A 20,459-nucleotide genomic window follows, 5' to 3' on the forward strand; every position below is an offset into this window, starting at 1 on the left:
TAAGATGCTGCCCCAGGGGGGAAAAAGTTTGCAGATGTGTGTCTGTCACATGTTTTTTGGGTGGGGTGGAGAGTGTTGAAAGATATTGGGTGTCTTTCCTTATTGTGATAATCCTAAAAATAATGATTACACTTCAGCTCACAGCATTGTGGGTGTACCTACACCATATGGACTGCAGCGGTTCAAGAAGGCGGCTCACCACCATCTTCTCAAGGGCAATTAGGGATGGGCACTAAATGCAGGCCTAGCCAGCGACGCCCACATCCCATCAATGAATTTTAAAAAAAGGAGATAAACACATTTTCAGTCCAATAAAGAAGGTTAATGCAATAAATTACTTGTTCAAACTGTGATGAAATATATTCCATTCATCACTGCCTGTTTTCTGTGTCTTCTAACTGCCTGCTTTCTGTGTCTTTTCCCTTCCCCCAGTCCTCATGTATTATGCATTGGAATGTGCTGGAACTGGTTGTGTGCAGGGCTCCGCCCATACCTGGCTCCTTTGTAATCTAACTTCAGTCCGGCATCAGCCTCCTGAAGGTAGACATCTCTCTATTTTACGTGTTATGTTCTGAGTTAATAAAAGCCTTACTTTTGTTCTGCTAACTTCGAGTCTCGGAATAATTGAGGCACATCAATTTTATTAACTCAATTTTCAACACTATGGATCAACTCCTGAAACCCGAACGTTTGGATTTGGATCAACATGCTCCGGACGCATCAGCACGCTTCGGACACTGGTTTGACTGTATGGAATTCTTCCTGGACAATTCCGCAGCCGTCAAAGACGCTACGGACACTGCGAAGATGAGACTCGGAATGCTACGGAATTGGGTAAGCCACCGGGTTTACCCCCTCATCCAAGACGCCGATACGTACCTGGCCGCCTGCAACACCTTAAAGGCGCATTACCAGCAGCCTACGAATGAGGTGTATGCTAGGCATCTACTCGCTACTCGCGCACAGCGACCTGGGGAATCGGTGGAGGAGTTCCTAAGCATCCTGAAAAAGCTTGGCAAGGACTGTAAGTGCCGAGATGTAAAAGCCGCAGTGTACACCGACGAGCTTGTTCGCGATGCCTTTATCACAGGCCTCAGCTCCACTCACATCCGGCAAAGACTGCTGGAAAAAACGGGGTTGGACCTGAAACAGGCTGCGGACACCGCGCGGTCCCTGGAGATGGCCCAGAGAAACTCGGACGCCTACTCTTCAGCCCGCGCCGCCCACGCCGCCACGTGTGCGCCGAGGGCGCCGCCATCTTGGAAGGCATCTTCCCCGCCCGGCAGCCCGACACCGGCGGGGCCCAGCTCTCCCCCCAGAAGCCCTACGACAGCCGCGACGCGTCAAGGACCCAACTGCTACTTCTGCGGGCAGCCAAAGCACACCAGAAACCTGTGCCCGGCGAAAGGCACCACCTGCTTTAAGTGCGGTAAGAAGGGGCACTTCGGGAAGGTGTGCAGAGGGAACCCCGCCGGAAAACCAACCGCCGGAAAACCCGCCACCGCCGCGTGTGCGCCGTGGGAGCGGCCATCTTGGACGCCATCTTGCCCGACCTCGTGGGGTCCGCCATCTTATGAGCAGACAGCGTGGACGCCATCTTGTCTCGATCAGGGCCCTACAGTGGCATCGGTCACAGTGGACCAGACCAGGCCGCATCCGCTATCCAAATCAATGGTGGACATCGAGGTAAACGGGTGCCGGGTTAAATGCTTAATTGACAGTGGAAGCACGGAGAGTTTTATCCACCCTGAACTGGCACAACAACTCTCCCTAAAGGTGGTCCCTGCTCAGGGTACCATCTCTATGGCCGATAAAACCCAGACATCGACCATTCTGGGTTACTGCACGGTACAATTGTGCGTTAACGGAACTGTGTATGATAATTTTAAAGTATTAATCATGAAGAATCTATGTGCGAGCGTGATCTTGGGTTTGGATTTCCAGTGCAACCACCAAAGCATCACGCTCAAGTACGGTGGGTCCCAGCCGCCCCTCACAGTGTGCGGTCTGGCTACCCTGAAGGTAAAGCCGCCTTCGCTATTCGCGAACCTTACCCCTAACTGCCGGCCAATAGCGACCAAAAGCAGGAGGTACAGCTGGGAGGACAGGCGGTTTATCGCGACCGAGGTAGACAGGCTCCTGAAAGAGCGCATTATTGAACACAGCAACAGCCCGTGGCGCGCCCAAGTGGTAGTGGTAAGGGGTAGCAAGAAGAAACGGATGGTGATCGACTATAGTCAAACGATCAACAGGTACACCCTACTAGACGCCTACCTGCTACCCCGCATATCAGAAATGGTGAACCAAATCGCCCAATACCGGGTGTTCTCCACCATCGACCTCAAGTCAGCGTACCACCAGCTCCCTATCAGACCAGAGGACCGCCCGTACACCGCCTTCGAGGCGAACGGACGCCTCTACCAATTCCTCAGAGTCCCCTTTGGGGTGACGAACGGGGTCTCGGTCTTTCAGAGGGAGATGGATCGCATGGTCGATGACCACCACTTGCAGGCAACCTTCCCCTACCTCGACAACGTCACCATCTGCGGTCACAACCAGCAGGATCACGACTCGAACCTCGAGAGGTTCCTGAAAACCGCACAAAAACTCAACCTCACCTATAACGAGGACAAGTGCGTTTTCAACACCACGCGCCTCTGCATACTGGGCAGCGTGGTGGAGAATGGGGAAATCGGACCAGACCCCGACCGATTGCGCCCCCTACGGGAGCTGCCCCTGCCCAACACTCCCAAAGCCCTGAAAAGGTGCCTGGGGTTATTTTCTTACTATTCCCAATGGGTCCCCAACTACTCCGACAAAGCCCGCCCCCTCTTGAAAGCATCCTCTTTTCCGCTCTCTGCTGAGGCCCACGCCGCCTTCAAAAGCATTAAGCAGGATATTGAGCGGGCCACGCTACAGGCAGTGGACGAGAACACTCCATTTCAAGTGGAAAGTGATGCGTCCGACTTCGCCTTGGCGGCCACCCTCAACCAGGCGGGGCGGCCCGTAGCTTTCTTCTCGAGGACCCTCCAAGGCCCCGAGATCAGACACTCCTCCGTGGAAAAGGAGGCCCAAGCCATCGTGGAGGCAGTGCGCCACTGGCGCCACTACCTAGCCGGCAAACGCTTTACCCTACTTACCGACCAGCGATCGGTAGCGTTTATGTTCAACAATAAACAGAGGGGGAAGATTAAAAATGATAAGATTCTTAGGTGGCGGATCGAGCTCTCCACTTTCGAGTACGACATCATTTACCGGCCAGGGGCCCTTAACGAATCCCCTGACGCCCTCTCACGAGGGATGTGTGCCAGCGCCACCGAGGATCGGCTACAGACCCTCCACAACGACCTCTGCCACCCAGGGGTCACGCGGCTGTTCCACTTCATAAAGTCCCGTAACTTACCCTACTCGATTGAGGAAGTTCGGTCTCTGACCAGGAACTGCCGCACTTGCGCTGAGTGCAAGCCTCGGTTCTACCGCCCAGATAGAGCCCACTTAATCAAAGCTACACTGCCCTTCGAGCGGCTCAGCTTAGATTTCAAGGGCCCCCTCCCGTCCGTCGACCGCAATGTTTACTTCCTGAACATTGTGGACGAATACTCCCGTTTCCCATTCGCCTTCCCCTGCCCAGACATGACCAGCGCCACGGTCATTAAATGCCTCAACAGCCTGTTCTGCCTGTTCGGTATGCCGAGCTATATCCACACGGATAGGGGGGCGTCCTTCATGAGTGAAGAGCTACGCCAGTACATGCTGTCCAAGGGGATCGCCACGAGCCGTACCACCAGCTACAACCCCCGGGGTAACGGCCAGGTGGAGCGAGAGAACGGGACAGTGTGGAAAGCAGTCACTCTAGCTCTAAGGACCAAGGGCCTCCCTATCTCCCGCTGGCAGGAAGTCCTCTCGGATGTGCTCCATTCGATACGGTCGCTATTGTGTACGGCCACTAATACCACGCCTCATGAACGAATGTTTGTCTTTCCCCGGAAATCCACCTCGGGCGTATCCATGCCGTCATGGCTCTCCACCCCAGGTCCGGTACTCGTGCGAAGGCATGTGAGGGGCCACAAGACGGACCCTCTCGTGGAGCCAGTACACCTACTCCACGCCAACCCCCAATACGCATATGTCCGGCACGCCGACGGAAGGGAGGACACCGTGTCCATAAAAGACGTCGCCCCAGCCGGCATCAACAACAACCACGGCAATAGCAGCGACGACGATCACAGCAACCCTTACCCACCCACTATTCTTTCATCACCCCCGGAAGAACATCGACCAACGGCACCCCCACCAACTACCCCTTCAACAACCCCGGCGGCACCCCCGGCAGAGACCCAGGAGGCTACCGGGGACACCCAGCCGACACCCGCGGCACCACAACAGCCACGTCGGTCGCAGAGGACTATCAAACCCCCGAACAGACTAAATCTATAGAAGGGGTGAATGTGATGAAATATATTCCATTCATCACTGCCTGTTTTCTGTGTCTTCTAACTGCCTGCTTTCTGTGTCTTTTCCCTTCCCCCAGTCCTCATGTATTATGCATTGGAATGTGCTGGAACTGGTTGTGTGCAGGGCTCCGCCCATACCTGGCTCCTTTGTAATCTAACTTCAGTCCGGCATCAGCCTCCTGAAGGTAGACATCTCTCTATTTTACGTGTTATGTTCTGAGTTAATAAAAGCCTTACTTTTGTTCTGCTAACTTCGAGTCTCGGAATAATTGAGGCACATCACAAACATTTAAGATATTGTAATGTTTTTACATTTAACCAGGCTAATGGTAACTAACAGTTTACTGCAAGTCTACCAAGAGTGTGCTTTGAGAAATCCAGACCACTGGAAGTTATTCAACCTTTCCAAAGATTCAACTGCAAAACTACTACCACTACAAATGTGTCACTTGTATCTTTGTAGATCTCACTGTCTCACCTTTTTTGTGATGAGATGATCCTGAATATGCAGAAACCGCAGCGTACTCATTTAATCAAACGTCCCTCGGAGATATGTGCCCTGAAGTGGCTGATTATTGACAGCTGAAAACCTGAGTGGTTGGAAAGAATAATTTCAGCGTTTCTAGATTTTAGTGGCCTTGAGAATGTCCCTGTTCAAATCCAAAGTGTTTGCCTCTTTCACAATGACCGCTTCTGTCAATACCCATGTCCTTGTGCCTCCTGAATCCTTCACATTGGTAACATATCTCGCATTTTCAGTGAAAAGATAAACCTAGTTTAATATTTTTTTTAAACAAAGTGTAGAGTGGAAAGGTCACTCCCGGTAGATCAAGGTTTTGGGGAGGGGGAGGGGGAGGGGGTTGCTCGGTTAACTCCGTTAACTCCTCATGCCAGCAGGGAGAACACTGGAAATCCAGCTTTGTGCTGGGGCCAATAAGAGAAAGGTTAATGAGTATTACGTCCTCTGGTTAAGAAAAGTGCTGAATTTGTAGGACTTTTTGTCGACAGTTTTATTCAATGAGAGGAGATGCAGGTTATACAAAAGGCCAGCAAGCACCAAGTAGAACTACTGCTTTTGTTTTGATAATTTATGTAGCAAAAAATATAAAATAAATGCTCCAGATGTGGACAAGATGTTGAAGTTACAGCAGTAATCAGATAGGTAAGTGAAAGGTCAGATATTTAGGGGGAAAAATTCGGTATCACCCATTTTGGGGCGTTAATATCGGTCGGACACAAAGTTTAGCGCCCGGTGCTAATTATCGCCTCCGACTGCAAAATTCGCCTCTATCGCCCCTGTTGGTGATTTGAGCGCTAAATCAGGCGCTACACACTTCTCTTAAGGTGCAAACGTCGGGGAGCGAGGCGCTACCTCAGAACGCTACCGAAGCTCAGGCGATGCCAATTACCATGGAAGCCAGACAGACTGGCGCCGTCCAGTTCTTAAAGGGGAGGGGCCATCTTGCTGGCCAGCCACACCCTGCTCATTGCAGCCTTGAATCTCGGCCTGGAGAGACCTCAGAAGCAATTGTGTTGGAAGCACTAATGGAGAGGCCCAGGGAAAGAGCTCGGCGCTTATTAACCTCAAAAGTGGTGCTGAGGGCCAAAACTCCTCAAGACAGCATTAAAACTAAAAATTTTGCCGACAAGGCAGAAAGCGCCCGCCTTTAAATAGCGTTTCCCCAGCCCCTTCCCGACTTGAAAACGTTCCCCTCTATCTGTCGTTCCTAGCGGCAGACACTAAGGCAGGGGGCGCGACTCAATATCGGTCTGGGGCGCTACCGGGGCATTGCACGCTTGACTGACGTCATGATCTGTGGGTGCAGGAGTTCGTGGCGGTAGTGTTTAGCACAGCTGCAAAACAACTGGTCAATTTCGCAAGCGGCGCTAAAATCACTGCACTCGGGTGCTAAGTTCCTAGCAGCCAGTTAGTGCCCCCCGGAGGCGCTAACCAACCAAATTTTTCCCCTTAAGGTTTACATTCAAGATGGTTCCTGGGCTCCCTTGGGAGCTCCTTTGCTTTGCAACTCTATCCTTGGCCATCCATTGCCATTCTTTGACCTTTCTCCTCCAACATCCTCTTACACGGTTTAAATTCCCCTGGCTCTAATAGTGGGTGCATTTTAGCCCCAACTACAAGTTAACGGATAGTTTAACGTTACCTGGGCCCACTGCCCATCCCCGACCATGCTTGCCCTTTGTTTTCATCAGTGAGTACTGGATCTTTGCTCAAATTGGCTTCCAAATTCCTGGACGTCAAAACTATGTTTCTCCACTGGACTACACTAAAGCACAGCTGCGGTAACTCTGATCTTCTATTCAGTTGCTTAAGTTTTAAGGTAACTTTGTCTAGCCTACAGCCTAAACCCCCAACTGCTGTCGTTAGTTGCTGAACTTATGACTGTCCCACTGGTTTTTCAGATTTAGCTAGTGTGGTTCCTAGCCAGAAATTCATTCTCCTGGGCCGTAGCCCATCTCGGCAATGCCTCTGGATCTTATGGTGACCTCCAACTTTGCCACTGTTTTTCTGCCCCGCGGTTGATTCTGCACACCTCCTGGCTCTTTATTCCCACAGAAATACCTGCAGCAGTACGTCCTTCGATATTCTACTCTTCAAATAACTTCTGGACTCACTTGCCCTCCACACCTGTCTCCGAAACTTGACATCAGTTCGTCGATGCTCCAAGCTGACTCCACCTTACCTACTTCAGCTTTATCCTACTATGGGACCTCTGACTTTAACTCTGGACTGCCTCCTATTGTCTCCTCTCTATTCCCTGTTTATTACCAGGCCATATCTATCCTAATCTTGCTATGTAACCACAGCTATGTAACTTGAGTTTCCCGGTGTCCGTTGAGGTCGGAGTGCATTTTAGCTGCTGCTCCAGACCCAAGCCCATCACTTCTATTTCCCCTTTTTTCCCTCCTTTCATCTTTACCCCTCCTAGATCCCTCTCTCCTGTCATGCCTCCTTTCATTTTCTCAGTTAATCTGCACTCCCAAATCCCTACCCCAACCCTTCAGCACTACTCGACCTTCCTCATCCTTGTTTTCAAATCCCTCCGTGGCCTCGCCCCTCTATCTCTAACTTCCTCCAGCACTACAACCCTTCGAGATCTCTCCACTCCTCCAATTCTGGTGTGCTGCACATTCCCAATTTTCATTGCTCCACCATTGACGGCCGTGCCTTCAGCTGCCTCGGCTCTAAGCTCTGGAATTCCCTCCCTAAACCTCTCCACCTGTCTATCCTCCTTTATGATGCTCTTAAAACCTAACTCTTTCTGTCCTAATATCTCCTTAGGTGGCTCGGCATCAAATTTTGTTTGATAAAACATCCCAAGACCCTTCACAGGAGTGTTAACAAGGTTAAAGGCACTAAATAAATGCAGTTTAAAAAAAATTTGTTCCTGGGATGTGGGCATCGCTGGCAAGGCCAGCATTTATTGCCCATCCCTAATTGCCCGCGAGGAGGTGGTGGTGAGCCACTTTCTTGAACCGCTGCAGTCCGTGTGGTGAAGGTACTCCCACAGTGCTGTTAGGTAGGGAGTTCCAGAATTTTGACCCAGCGACGATGAAGGATTGCCGATATATTTCCAAGTCAGGATGGTGTGTAACTTGGAGGTGAACTTGGAGGTGATGGTGTTCCCCTGCGCTTGCTGCCCTTGTCCATCTAGGGGGTAGAGGTCGCGGGTTTGGGAGGTGCTGCTGAAGAAGCCTTGGCGAGTTGCTGCAGTGCATCTTGTAGATGGTACACACTGCAGCCACAGTACGCCGGTGGTGGAGGGAGTGAATGTTTAAGGTGGTGGATGGGGTGCCAATCAAACGGGCTGCTTTGTCCTGGATTAGTGTTGAGCTTCTTGAGGGTTGTTGGAGCTGCATTCATCAAGGCAAGTGGAGAGTATTCCATCACACTCCTGAATTGTGCCTTGTAGATGGTGGAAAAGCTTTGAGTTGTCAGGAGGTGAGACACTCACCACAGAATACTCAGCCTCTGACCTGCTCTTGTAGCCACAGTATTTATGTGGCTGGTCCAGTTGAGTCTCTGGTCAATGGTGACCCCCAGGATGTTGATGGTGGGGGCTTCGGCGATGGTAATGCAGTTGAATGTCAAGGGGCGGTGGTTAAACTCTCTCTTGTTGAAGATAGTCATTGCCTGGCACTTGTGTGGCACAAATTTTACTTGTCACTAATCAGCATAAGCCTGAATGTCATCCAGGTCTTGCTGCATGCGGGCACAGATGGCTTCATTATCTGAGGAGTTGTGAATGGAACTGAACTATGTGCAATCCCCACTTCTGCCCCTATGATGGAGGGAAGGTCATTGATGAAACAGCTGAAGATAGTTGGGCCTAGGAAATGCCCTGAGGAACTCCTGCAGTGATGTCCTGGGGCTGAGATGATTGGCCTCCAACAACCACAAACATCTTCCTTTGTGCTAGGTATGACTCCAGCTAGTGGAGAGTTTTCCCCCTGATTCCCATTGACTTCAATTTTACTAGGGCTCCTTGATACCACACTTGGTCAAATGCTGCCTTGATGTCGAGGGAAGTCACTCTCACCTCACCTCTGGAATTCAGCTCTTTTGTCCATGTTTGGACCAAGGCTGTAATGAGGTCTGGAGCCTAGTGGTCCTGGCGGAACTCAAACTGAGCATCGGTGAGTTAGTTCCGTTTGATAGCACTGTCGACAACACCTTCCATCGCTTTGCTGATGAAGAAGTTGTTGTTGACTAGTATAATTTTGGGGGGATTTACTATAAAGACAAAGATATCTAGGCCCAACCATCTTCACCTGCTTCATCCATGATCTTCCCTCCATCATAAAGTCAGAAGCGGGGATGTTCGCTGATGACTGCACAGTGTTCAGTTCCATTCACAACTCCTCAGATAATGAAGTAGTCCATGCCCGCATGCAACAAGAACTGGACGACATTCAGGCTTATGCTGATAAGTGGCAAGTAACATTCGCATCACATAAGTGCCAGGCAATGAATATCTCCAACAAGAGAGTGTCTAACCACCACCCCTTGACAGTCAACGGCATTACCATCGCCTAATCCCCAACCATCAACATCCTGAGGCTCACCATTGACCAGAAACTTAACGGGACCAGCCACATAAATACTGTGGCTACAAGAGTAGGTCAGAGGCTGGGTATTCTGCAGAGCATGTCTCACCTCCTGACTCCCCAAAGCCTTTCCACCATCTACAAGGCACAAGTCAGGAGTGTGATGGAATACTCTCCACTTGCTTGGATGAGTGCAGCTCCAACAACACTCAAGAAGCTCGACACCATCCAGGACAAAGCAGCCCGCTTGATTGGCACCCCATCCACCACCTTAAACATTCACTCCCTCTGCCACCATTGCACCGTGGCTGCATGTATACCATCTGCAAGATGCACTGCAGCAACTCGCCAAGGCTTCTTCGGCAGCACCTCCCAACCCCGCGACCTCTACCACCTAGAAGGACAAGGGCAGCAGGTGCATGGGAACACCATCACCTCCAAGTTCCCCTTCAAATCACACACCATCCTGACTTTAAAATGTATCGTCGTTCCTTCATTGTCGCTTGGTCAAAATCCTGGAACTCCCTCCCCAACAGCACTGTGGGAGTACCTTCACCACACGGACTGCAGCAGTTCAAGAAGCCGGTTCACCACCACCTTCTCAAGGGCAATTAGGGATGGGTAATAAATGCTGGCCTTGCCAGCGACGCAGACATTTGTGGAATTAATTTTTTTTTAAATTATGGTTAATGTTTGAGACACTCATCGTGCATTAGGTACTGTTAAAGCAACTGTAAAACTATAATTGGATACAGGCACATTATCTTGGTGCATGTTAGCAAAAGCTTATCTAGATATCAAGGCTAAAAAAGACACTGTTGAAGTTACATGGAGTTGGGACACAGCAGTGAGAGTGATCCAAGGTATGGAAGCCAAATAAAATCTTTAAAAAAGGGTAGAAATGAGCCAAAAATGTAACAGCTGAATTGTTTTTTCCAGATTTAGTTTGATAAAGAAAACATGCGATTACAATACAAAGGAGTCCTGTGGTTCAAGGAGGTGGCACTCACTCAACAGCTACAGCCTTCTCCCTCTACAAAGTGCGTACCACATTCTGGCCCCTGACTGTCCATCGTGCTCCACATCTCCATTACAAGGACATGCATATCTGGCTCCCTGTAGTTTGTCCTTTTGTTTTTCCAATCTGGTTATCATCCTTCTCTCGCTGGTGCTGCCATTGCCCCTTTAAACAGCACCAGGTTTCAGAACTCAAGTTCAAAGGATTAGAGCAGGGGTGCTCACTAACTTTATTTGGAGGGCCACAATTCCAAGAAATTATTTGCTTGAGTGCTGCCCTCGCAAACCCCCTGCAAGATGGCCGTGCAATCAGGACTGGCTGCAGGAGCAGGATTGCCGATAGCAGTGGGATTGAGATCGGTGGCTTGAGGGGAACCGGATTTAGGCTGCTACCTTTTACCAAGTGCAGAGATGAATGCAGGCCTAGGAATTATATCAAGAGACCTACAGGCCACTTCACTCCCAACCAACCCCGGATCAGAACATGCTCTTACCTATACTTTTTCTGTAGCTAGGAAATCTATTTTAAGTTTCACACGGACTGCAGCGGTTCAAGAAGGCGGCTCACCACCACCTTCTCAAGGGCAACTAGGGATGGGCAATAAATGCTGGCCTTGCCAGCGACGCCCACATCCCATAAGCGAATAAAAAAAAAGTTGTTTCCCAATAATCCCCCCCAGCTCTTTAAAAAAAGCAAGGCCTCGAAATTCATCATAGGCAGCGCCTGATGTTCAGTTCCGTTGACTGCAATAGAGCGGAATACCAGGCGCTGCGTATAACAGGCGGCCGATCCGATACCGCCCGTTTTGCGCCAACACCCAAGACGAATTTCTAGCCCCAAATCTCTTAACACTGCCCAGTGGAAGAATTCAACAATTTGTAATTTAAAAAAATTCAGTGCCTCCCAAAGCATTACCCAACTCAACATAAATTGCTTCTTTATTTCTTGATTGAGAGTGTTGTGTATTGCCTGGTCTGAGGTGGGATATTCAGAAATTAGGAACCATTGAATGAACATTGTATTGATTTTGGGTTTGCATTGACACTCTGCAGGTTTCATATTGACTCACTCCACTCACAATACTTGGTTCATAAAAGGTGCTCTGGAGTGCACTCTGCAGTCGTGCTCGGGAATTATTTAGATGCTGACTCCATATGGACAGACACATGCATCGAGTAGATTTTTCAGGCCACTTGAAATGCAGAACTCTGCTCGATTCCACAGCGGAAGCAGCTGGCTGTATAAAATGGGCACTACTGCATTAGTGGAACACTTCCATTAGCAATTAAGAAATGTGGTTGGTTGTTCTTTCCTCTTGGATGGTTTCCTCTGTACACTCCCCGGCTCACAGTTTAGGAGACTGTAAATGACTACAACAAATTGCATCACACCTTTAATGGAGAAAACCTTCCCAAGGCGCTTCAGAGACACAAGGAAAGAAATGTTTGCTGAGCCAAAGGAGGAGATATTAGGAGAGGCGACCAAGGTCTTGATCAAAGGGGTGGGTTTTAAGGAGCATCTTAAGGGAGAAGAGGGAGGTAGAGAGGCACAGGTGTTCAGGGAGGGAATTTGAGAGTGGGGCCTAGTCATCTGAATGTACAGCCTCCAATGGGTGAGGTGAAGTGGGGGGGGGGGGATGGGAGTTAGGTACACGAGTTTAGAGGGGTTGCAGCACTGGAGAAGGTTACAGAGAGGGAGTGGCAATGCCATGGAGGGATTTAAACACAAGGGGGGAGAAATTCCCCTCCTTTGCGCCTCCCGTGGGGGGGGGGGGGGCGCTAATGGGGCGCAAAGGCCTTTTCACCCTGCCGCGGCACTGATGGCGCCTCCCACCAAATTCTGTGGGAAGTTAGCGGCGGCACTACCAGGTTGCGCCCTGATCTCATGTGCCCGGGGATCATGACGCCATCTCCGGGCGCATCGCCCTGGCAGAAAAATTCCCCTTTGCCCCCTGCAGCATCTCCGGGCGATGGCAGCGACTGCTGCAAGGGACGCGAGCAGGGCGGCTGGCCGCTAGCGGGGCGGAGGTTAAAGGTTGAGGTGGCCGGCCGCCCTGAAAAAAATGTTGGCTTTTTTTGAAAAATGTTATTTTTCCTCCGGACTGTGCCGTGACCGCTCGAGTGCTGGGCTGATCATGCGGCACCCCCGCTGCAGGTAAGTTAAAAAAAAACTGCAGAGTTCGCAGCGCGAGGCCCTTCCCTTTAATTCAGGGAAGAGCCCTGCAACGTGTCAGCGCCACGTGGCCCAGTGTGTGGCGCTGCTGAGCCGTGTGCTCCGGGTCATGAACTTCCCCCCCTCTTGCGCTCCAAGAAGGAAGTGGTGCGTTCGATTTAGCGCTCCACTTCCCTCTTGGAGCAAAAAGTGGAACTTTTACAAAGGCTGGAAGAGGTTAGGGCGCTAACTTTTCCAGTTTTTCTGATTTAGCACCCCAAACGGGGCTCGAGGGGAATTTCTAGCCCAAGCACTTTAAATTTGTGGTGTTGAGGGATCAAGGACCTTGGTGCAGGATAGGACATGGACAGTAGAGTTATAGCTGAGTTGAGATTTATGGAGGGTAGTGGATGGGAGGCAAGGCAGGAGAGCATTGGAATATTCAGCTCTGGACATGACAAAGGCATGGATGAGCATTGCAGCAGCAGATGGGCTGAGGCAGGGGTGGAGGCTGGTGATGTTAGAGGTGAAAGTAGGTGGTGACATGAATCAGTCATTCATGAAAGAAAGACTTATGAAATAATACTGAGCGGCCTGTGGGTGGCGCTGTGGGAGAGTATAAATACTCGGGCATGGACCCAGCTTGCGCAGGACATTCCTAACAGGAACTAGTGAAGGACACAACTAGACCGCCATGTTGTAAAACAGTTGATTAAAGCTTTGTTTAATGCTTGGACCAAGTGCCTAGTAGTTCTCTTATGTCAGGTGGTCTTTGTGATGGCAAGGTATGGGATTGGACACTCAGGTCAGGGTTGAATAGGACACAGAGGTTGCCAACAGTCTGGCTCAGCCTAAAAATGTGGTTAGAGAGAGGGATAGAATCGGTGGCATGGGTACCGAGTTTGTGGCAGGGGATCAAGACGATGGGAGTGCAGGAGCCAAGAGAAGTGGTGGATGGGTAAAAATGGGTGTCACCAGCATACAAATGGAAGCTGACCCCATGTCTGCAAATGATGTCACCAAGAGGCAACATGTAGATAAGGAAGGGGTACAAGGAGGGTCCTTGGGGTCTTCTAAAGTACAGGAGTGGAAAGAGAAGCCATTTCAGGAGATGCTTAGGCTACGATTGAATAGCTAACTGGAGCAGTTCCGCCGAGCCAGACAGCAGGTAAGTGCCATTGGAACAGGATGGTGTGGTCCACCATATCAAAGGCTGCAGGGAAGTAGAGAAGGACAAGGTCAGACAATCACCAGTCATAGTTGCAGCGAATGTCATTCAAGACTTTGAGGGCCATTTTGGTTACTATGGGAGGGGCAGAAACCTGACCAGAGATTGAAACAGGAAATTGTGGGAAAGATGGGTGTGGATCTGGGAGGCAACCACTCATTCAAGGACTTTGTAGATGATGAGAGGTTGACGTTGGGCTGTAGATTGCAAGGACGGAGGGGGAGGGTAACAATGGCATTCCTGTCCATTATTATACAGGTTTAAATTTTTCCACCATCTCACTGAATAAATATATTGCAAGTTACCTGTAAAGAACTTTTAAAAATTCATCAGTTCCACTCAGGAGAAGGAAAAGATTTCAACTTGGCTCTTACGTGAAGCAGGATTTTTTCTTTAATGCGTGTCAAGTCTACATACCGAGCACACCAAAATCTAATGAAGATCTAATCTTGCTGTGGGATTCAGGATGCTTTTCTTTCTCCTTCATGTAAAGTAATGGGAAATTACCAAAGCACTGTACAGTGTTACTTGAGTTTTGGGAAGCCCATAGGAAACATTAAAACTTGGAAAAATAGAAACTCTCCTTTAATGGGCCCAGCCAGGCCAGAATACTTCACTAACCTACACCAGTGAACTCCCTTAGGTGTCCTTACATGCAAATTTCAGTGTGTCTCATATTCCTATCATCCTTGTGCACTTTGTTAAAATGTAGGGATCTGATGATATTTCCTTTAAAAGAGACAATACCATTTGCTGTAATTCCATTACAAATGCCATTAACGTTTACTGGTCAGTTCACATCATTAAAATGCCATTAGCCTGTAGATCACTTTAAATTCCATTAAGGTCAAGTGCTGTGATTTACTGAAATAGTGGTGGGGCAGAGAGTTTTCGAAATACATTTACTGATATTTGAACAAAACACCTAACCAACGGCCATCCATTCTGCGCCATCTACATATTCATTTCACGGTGGCTTCTTATGTATAAAGTCCTTGCAATAGGTCAGTTATTCACACAATGGATGCAGTTTTTAATAACAGTACCAGCTACTAACTTAAACGTGAGTAAATTTGATTCCCTCCACCCCGCCCGCACTTTGAGTGAACAATTAATATTGTGACAGTAGAAAACAGATATGACTGACCTTTCTCGTTGTTGGTGGCAGGTGTTAACATCAATCGATTTAGTATATCCGTCAAATATAGTATAAACTGCAGTTTCTCTTTTAGGCTTTGAGTAATGAAGGAGATTTGAAAATATAACAGTCAGGAGAGTGCCTGTGGACCTGTATCCCAGCTGGAGATAGTCCTGTTCTGTGGTCGCTCATGTGTTTTGCAGTGATACCCTATACTTTCCCAAAAGGGTCACAGGTCAGATCATAACTTGCTCCTATAGGCTGAAGTCACAGACTCTAGTTCCACTACCACAACCTCTACTACTGCACTAAAATAAACAACAGGAAATGCTGGAAACACTCAGCAGGTCAGGCAGCATCCGCAAAAAAGGTTTCTCTCTCCTCGATGCTGCCTGACCTGCTGAGTGTTTCCAGCATTTTCTGTTGTTATTTCAGATTCCCAGCTTCTGCAGTATTTTGCTATTGCTCTACTACTGCACACAGGCAACAAGTTCATTGTTCTTGGAAGCTTCCACATGAAGCTATGAAGCAAACATTGACAGGTATGTTACTTCTTCATGGAATGTATACAAGATAGCTTTCTAGATCAGTATGTTGAGGAACCAACTAGGGAACAGTCTATTTTAGATCTAGTATTGTGCAATAAGGGTTAATTAATAACCTTGTAGTAAAGGGGCCTTTAGGGAAGAGTGACCATAATATGATAGAATTTTATATTGAGTTTGAAAGTGATTTAGTTAAATCCAAAACTAGGATCTTAAATCTAAACAAAGCAAACTATGTAGGTATGAGGGGCAAGTTGGCTAAGGTAGATTGGGAAACGACATTAAAAGGTATGACGGTAGACAAGCAATGGCTAGCATTTAAAGAATCAATACATAATTTACAACAAATATGCATTCCTTTAAGGCACAAAAACCCCACAGGAGAAGTGATCCCACCGTGGCTAACAAGAGAAGTTAAAGATAGTATTACATCAAAGGAAGAGGCTTATAATGTTGCCAAAAAGAATAGTAAGCCTGAGGACTGGGAGGATTTTAGAATTCAAAGGAGGACCAAGAAGTTGATAAAGAAAAGAAAAATAGAATATGAGTGTAAACTAGCGAGAGACATAAAAACAGACTGTAAAAGCTTCTATAGGTATGTAAAAAAGATAAGAGTAGCAAAAGTAAACATGGGTCCCTTACAGGCTGAGACAGGAGAAATTATAATTTTGAATAAGGAAATAGCAGAGAAATTAAACAAATACTATGGGCTGGATTTCCTGGGAAGATGGCACAGAGGCGGGTTGGGGGCGGGATGGCCATTTTCCCGGCAGTCCCGCCTTCTTACCCGTCACCCCAGGGCTGGCAAAATCCCCCCTTTGTGTCTGTCTTCATGGAAGAAGACACAAAAACTTCCCGGAAATTGTGGAGAACCAAGGGTCTAGCGAGAACGAGGAACTGAAAGAAATTAGTATTAGTAAAAAAAAAGTACTGGAGAAATTAATGGGACTGAAAGCCGATAAATCCCCTGAACCTGATGGCCTACATCCTAAGGTTTTAAAAGAGGTGGTGATAGAGATAGTGACTGCACTGGTTGTCATCTTCCAAAATTCCATAGATTCTAGAATGGTTCCCACGGATTGGAAGGTAGCAAATGTAACCCCACTATTTAAGAAAGGAGGGAGAGAAAACAGGGATCTACAGACCAGTTAGCCTGACATCAGTAGTAGGGAAAATGCTAGAATCTATTATTAAGGACATGGTAACAGGGCACTTTGAAAATAATAATAGGATTGGGCAGAGTCAGCACGGATTTATGAAAGGGAAATCATGTTTGACAAATCTGAGAGAGTTTTTTGAGGTTGTAACTAGCAGAACAGATAAGGGGGAACCAGTGGATGTGGTGCATTTGGATTTTCAGAAGGCATTCGATAAGGTGCCACACAAGAGGTTATTAAACAAAATTAGGGCACATGGAATTGGGGGTAATACACTAGCATGGATTGAGGATTGGTTAACGGACAGAAAACAGTAGGAATAAACGGGTCATTTTCGGGTTGGCAGGCTGTAACTAGTACCGCAAGGATCGGTGCTTCGGTCTCAGCTATTCACTATCTATATCAATGATTTGGATGAGGGGACCAAATATAATATATCCAAGTTTGTTGATGATACAAAGCTGGGTGGGAATGTAAGTTGTAAGGAAGATGCAAAGTGAATGGGCAAGAACATGGCAAATGGAATATAATGTGAAGAAATGTGAAGTTTTCCACATTGGTAGGAAAAATAGAGAAGTAGAGTACTTTTTGAATGGTGAGAGATTGGGAAATGTTGGTGTTCAGAGGGACCTGGGTGTCCTTGTACAAGAAGCCTTGAAAGTTAACATGCAAGTACAGCAAGCAATTAGGAAAGCAAATGATATGTTGGCCTTTATTACAAGAGGATTTGAGTATAAGAGTAAAGACATCTTACTGCAATTATATAGGGCCCTGGTGAGACCACTCCTGGAGTATTGTGTACAGTTTTAGTCTCCTTACCTAAAGAAGGATATACTTGCCATAGAGGAAATGCAACGAAGGTTCACCAGACTGATTCCTAGGATGGGGGGGGATTGTCCTATGAGGAGAGATTGAATAGGCTAGGCATATATTCTCTAGAGTTTAGAAGAATGAGAGGTGATCTCATTGAAACATACAAAATTTTTACAGGGCTTGACAGGGTAGATGCAGGGAGGATGTTTCCCCTGGTTGGGGAGTCTAGAACCAGGGTTCACAGTCTCAGAATAAGGGGTCGGCCATTTAGGACTGAGATGAGGAGAAATTTCTTCACTCAGAGGCTGGTGAATCTTTGGAATTTTCTACCTCAGAGGGCTGTGGAGGCTGTCGTTGAGTATATTCAAGACAGAGATCGATCGATTTTTGGATATTAAGGGAATCAAGGGATATGGGGATAGTGCAGGAAAGTGGAGATGAGGTAGAAGATCAGCCATGATCTTATTGAATGGAGGAGGAGGCTCGATGGGCCTAATGGCCTACTCCTGCTCTTATTTCGTATGTTCTTAAAGCCCAAGTGGAGAGAAACTTGACACATAGCTGCTTTGTACTACAAGTTTTAGTTCAGAAGTGATTTCCATTAACCAGCCTTGGATTTAGAATATCATGACTCAAATTTCACAACAAACATTAACAAATGTAAATCCTTAGCAAATGTAATTTGCAAAATGTATTAGTAATTCTAAACATTCCTCAAAATATTTAGGGCGCCTCCTGTTAGCGTCCCCGGGGGGCCAAAGCCCCTAGTGCCAGGGCGCAGCGCCACTAACGCCTCCAGTGAAATTCAGCGGGAGTTTAGCGGTGGCGGTAGCTGGTAGCGCCCCGCAGCGCTGTACTACTGGCAATGATGTCATCGCCGTGCGCAGCGCCCCGGCCGCAAACTTCGGTAGTGCCCCCTGACCTATCGCCGGATGATATGTCCGTTAGGGTCAGGAGGTGTTTTTTCAGCCATGGCGGCGCAAATTAAAGCGCAGGTGTCGGGCGGCCATTTTTTGGGGCCAACTGCCAGCACCTGCCCCTTCCCCTTTTTTATTCGAGGTGCCGGCCGTGAATGCTCGGAGTGCCGGGCTGCTTTCCTGACATCCCGCTGGTCCAGCAGGGCCCCGGTGCGTGCAGCACTAGGCCCCTCCCCTTTAATCAGGAGAGGGAGGACTGCAATACCGCAGCAATACGTGCCGACGCGCATGGTGCTATTGCACGTAGCGCCGCGATATTCAGTCATAGCACCCCAGGAAGGAGGTGGAGTGCTCCCAGCAGTGCCCGCCTCCTGCTTGGGGCGCTACCACTGAACTTATGGCACAGGGTCGCTAACTTTTTCAGGGTGCTACACCCCAAAGGGGGCACCACCGAATTTCTTCCCCTTAAGCTCTAATCTGACAATTTATTTTGTAGTCAGGCATCATTTCCAATATTTAACATGATCAATTTTGGTCTTAATAGTATTTGCAAGATAAACAAACAAGAATCCAACATTATTTACAGGCTGGGACTTTTATAAACTAGCTTCAAGTCAGTTTACTTCAAACAAAGCAAAGTACAATTGAGGGAAACAATTATTTTCAGGCCAGTCAATCTCTATGCCCTCAAAAAATTGTCTTATAGCTATAGATATATATATTATTACAAGGTCCTACTGTCTCAGAGCCGCCTTTTCCTTACCAACAATAGACTTCGAACAATCCAAGTTCCAAACATATTTTAGTGCTCAACTCCCAGCCTCTTTCAAGGCCTACGTCTCTACGTCTCTCAAACTTCCCCTTTTCTGCTCAGCTGGTTGGAGAAAGTCTCCTCCCACTCCAGGTACAATTATCTTCAAAGGGGGGGTTCTTTACAGTTCATTTGTTCGGCCGGGAGAGTGGGAGGCTCCGCTCGGTGATGCAGAGAGCTTAGCAGATTGAGAAGAGTGTCAACCAGAGTCTGCTGGATCTGCACAAACTCTCCACTGGGAGCGCCGACCCTCATTTGTGTGAATTCCTGGAGACCCACTATCTGGATGAACAAGTGAAGATGATCAAGAAGCTTGGAGATCACATCACCAACTTGAAGAGACTGGGACCCTTGCCATGTAGGGAATGATGGCTTGTGACTTTGTACAAAGAGCTGAGACCTGAGCTCTGTAATGTCATTAACTGTAAATAAAATGTTCAAATTTTAAATTTAAAAAAAAAGAGGAAGGGAGATGATGCTCAGAACCCTTGAGATTCCTCCAGGCTGCAGAAAAGGCAGAACCCTTGAGAACTTTGAAGGATGGGCATCATTGGCTGACAATTTAATAAGCATCCCATTGCTTTGACTTCTTTCAAACTAACACTTAACAGTGAGGAATAACTAATCAGAAGCACGGGTTTAAATTTGAAAAAAAAGGGGGGGTTCTTAAAGGGGCCACATCCTTCCGCTGGGATCAGGGTTCTCATACCAGCCCTCAATCACCCTGCTACAATATATAGGTGTCCAAAGCATAGGTGGAGTTTATTATTAATAATATGTTAAAATCTTTACTATTTGATGGTAAAAGAATTTCATAAGGTAGATGGAGCATCTTTTCCAAATATGGGCTCCTTCATCTTGAAATGTCAAAATATCACCCCGGGTGGGGGAGTAATTTTCACTTTGGGTGCGGGTGGAAAACTGATTGTTGTGAATCGGCTGCCTATTACACACCCCGCCCGAGGTCCCCTTTCAATTAAGTCAATGGCGGCTGATCCACAACTACCACACCTGCACCCAAAATGAAAATTACTCTCCACCCAACACATAACGAGACCCCTTTATTATCAATAGCATCCAACAATAATTATGCATTAGATTCCCTGTATGACATTAAAAAAAATTAGAAACATAGAAGATAGGAGCAGGAGTAGGCCATT

General features: G+C 47.8%; 1 protein-coding gene across 2 annotated transcripts in view; it reads right to left on the bottom strand.

Moving 5' to 3' along the window:
- Positions 1 to 20,459, bottom strand: part of LOC147116596 (5-hydroxyisourate hydrolase-like) — a 112,233-nt gene that overhangs the window by 37,928 nt on the left and 53,846 nt on the right. Inside the window, exons 1-3 of one of the 2 annotated variants that reach the window (XM_085991667.1) lie at positions 19,252 to 19,342; positions 15,066 to 15,266; positions 4,933 to 5,044 (exon numbers count right to left, since the gene is read on the bottom strand). The exons of the other annotated variant lie outside the window; for it this stretch is intronic. Of the exons in view, the coding sequence (XP_085847793.1) occupies positions 4,933 to 4,983 (51 nt within the window). The 5' untranslated portion in view covers positions 4,984 to 5,044; positions 15,066 to 15,266; positions 19,252 to 19,342. Of the gene's footprint in view, positions 1 to 4,932; positions 5,045 to 15,065; positions 15,267 to 19,251; positions 19,343 to 20,459 lie in introns of those variants that run through there. 2 annotated transcript variants of the gene reach the window in all.

Source organism: Somniosus microcephalus, chromosome 6 (assembly GCF_052327205.1).
Source record: "Somniosus microcephalus isolate GS21.2 chromosome 6, FLI_Smic_1.0, whole genome shotgun sequence".
Taxonomy (NCBI): domain Eukaryota; kingdom Metazoa; phylum Chordata; class Chondrichthyes; order Squaliformes; family Somniosidae; genus Somniosus; species Somniosus microcephalus.